This window comes from Protobothrops mucrosquamatus, unplaced genomic scaffold (genome assembly GCF_001527695.2).
Source record: "Protobothrops mucrosquamatus isolate PMUCROS unplaced genomic scaffold, P.Mucros_1.0 scaffold10122, whole genome shotgun sequence".
Taxonomy (NCBI): domain Eukaryota; kingdom Metazoa; phylum Chordata; class Lepidosauria; order Squamata; family Viperidae; genus Protobothrops; species Protobothrops mucrosquamatus.
In genome coordinates, this window is record NW_015395909.1 from 3,632 (window position 1) to 6,116 (window position 2,485).

General features: G+C 43.1%; 1 protein-coding gene across 1 annotated transcript; it reads left to right on the forward strand.

Moving 5' to 3' along the window:
• Positions 1-429: 429 nt before the first annotated feature.
• LOC107301121 (zinc finger protein 84-like) lies at positions 430-1,920 on the forward strand (the record flags this gene model as incomplete). Its single annotated transcript, XM_015830385.2, has 1 exon — positions 430-1,920. A coding segment is annotated over one exon (1,491 nt), but the record flags the coding sequence as incomplete, so codon positions are not given.
• Between the last annotated feature and the right edge of the window lie 565 nt (positions 1,921-2,485).

The following is a 2,485-nucleotide window of genomic DNA, read 5'->3' on the forward strand; positions in this document are numbered from 1 at the left end:
GAGGGAAATATCTGGAAGTCACTGGATAGGAAAAAGTCACGTGGAGAGCCACCCAAAGCAGGCAGTGATGCAAGCCATGCTCTGGGAGGAAAAAAAAAGCTTTAATAAAAAAAACCATTAAACCATTATATCCTTGACATCCTCAAGGATATAAGTGGTATAAAAGCTCCATAGATGTGCTTATTGTGGGAAAGATACAACTTGCAAATCACAGCTAATTACGCATGAGAGGACCCATACAGGAGAGAAACCATAAAATTTCTCCAAATGTGGTAAATACTCTATTGAGCATGCCAATGTGGTGAGACATCAGAGGACTGACACCACGTATGAGTGCCTGGATAATGTGAAAGTTTCATTTAAAATTCGCACGTCATGAGACAGCAGAGGACTCACACAGGAGAGAAACCCTTTGAATGTCCTGATTGTGGTAAAGGTTTCAGTGACAATTCCAGCCTTGTGAAACACCAGAGGACTCACACAGGAGAGAAACCCTTTGAATGTCTTTATTGTGGTAAAGGTTTCAGTAAGAATTCCAGCCTGGTAACACATCAGAGGACTCACACAGGAGAGAAACCCTTTGAATGTCCTGATTGTGGTAAAGGTTTCAGTAACAGTTCCAGCCTGGTAAGACATCAGAGGACTCACACAGGAGAGAAACCTTTTGAATGTCCTTATTGTGGTAAAGGTTTCAGTGACAATTCCAGCCTTGTGAAACACCAGAGGACTCACACAGGAGAGAAACCCTTTGAATGTCTTTATTGTGGTAAAGGTTTCAGTGAGAATTCCAGCCTGGTAACACATCAGAGGACTCACACAGGAGAGAAACCCTTTGAATGTCCTGATTGTGGTAAAGGTTTCAGTAACAGTTCCAGCCTGGTAAGACATCAGAGGACTCACACCAGAGAGAAACCTTTTGAATGTCCTGTTTGTGGTAAAGGTTTCAGTAACAGTTCCAGCCTGGTGACACACCAGAGGATTCACACAGGAGAGAAACCCTTTGAATGTCTTTATTGTGGTAAAGATTTCAGTAACAGTTTCAGCCTGACGAGACACCAGAGGACTCACACAGGAGAGAAACCCTTTGAATGTCCTGATTGTGGTAAAGGTTTCAGTGACAATTCCAGCCTTGTGAAACACCAGAGGACTCACACAGGAGAGAAACCCTTTGGATGTCGTTATTGTGGTAAAGTTTTCAGTGACAATTCCAACCTGGTAAAACACCAGAGGACTCACACAGGAGAGAAACCTTTTGAATGTCCTGTTTGTGGTAAAGGTTTCAGTAATAATTCCGACCTGGTAATACACCAGAGGACTCACACAGGCGAGAAACCCTTTGAATGTCCTGATTGTGGTAAAGGTTTCAGTGGCAATTCCAGCCTTGTGAAACACCAGAGGACTCACACAGGAGAGAAACCCTTTGAATGTCCTGTTTGTGGTAAAGGTTTCAGTATCAGTTCCAGCCTTGTGAAACACCAGAGGACTCACACAGGAGAGAAACCCTTTGAATGTCCTTATTGTGGTAAAGGTTTCAGTGACAATTCCAGCCTTGTGAAACACCAGAGGACTCACACAGGAGAGAAACCCTTTGAATGTCTTTATTGTGGTAAAGGTTTCAGTTATAATTCCGACCTGGTAACACACCAGAGGACTCACACAGGCGAGAAACCCTTTGAATGTCCTGATTGTGGTAAAGGTTTCAGTAAGAATTGCAGCCTGGTAAGACATCAGAGGACTCACACAGGAGAGAAACCCTTTGAATGTCCTGATTGTGGTAAAGGTTTCAGTAACAGTTCCAGCGTGACGAGACACCAGAGGATTCACACAGGAGAGAAACCCTTTGAATGTCCTTATTGTGGTAAAGGTTTCAGTAATAATTCCAACCTGGTAACACACCAGAGGACTCACACAGGCGAGAAACCCTTTGAATGTCCTGATTGTGGTAAAGGTTTCAGTGACAATTCCAACCTGGTAACACACCAGAAGATTCATACAGGAGAAAAACCCTTTGAATTTCCTGAGTGGGAAAAGTTTCGTTAGTAATTCTCACCTTGTGAGACACCAGAGGACTCACACAGGAGAGAAACCCTTTGAATGTCCTGACTGTGGGAGAACTTTCAGTCACAATTCCAGCCTGTTGAGGAACCAGAGGACTCGCAATGGAGTAAGGACCCACCCCACTTTGCATCTGAGTTGCTGCATGATATCTCCTAGAATCTAGGATTTCCTTTATCTCAAAGTGTTGTTCGCCCTCCACCATGATTGGAGGTGGCGGGGGGTTTTGATCGTAACGATGACTGATGCTCTCTTTTCAGCAAGCTGCAATGAAAAATTGGGTGTATTTGCCTGAGATTTTTGGGTAATTCTAATTCTACTGTTACTGGGTTTATGATTCTTTTAATTGGAAAAGGCCCTATATATTTTGGTCCAAGTTTTTTACAGGGTTGTAGGGACTTTAGGTATTTTGTAGATAAGTACACCATTT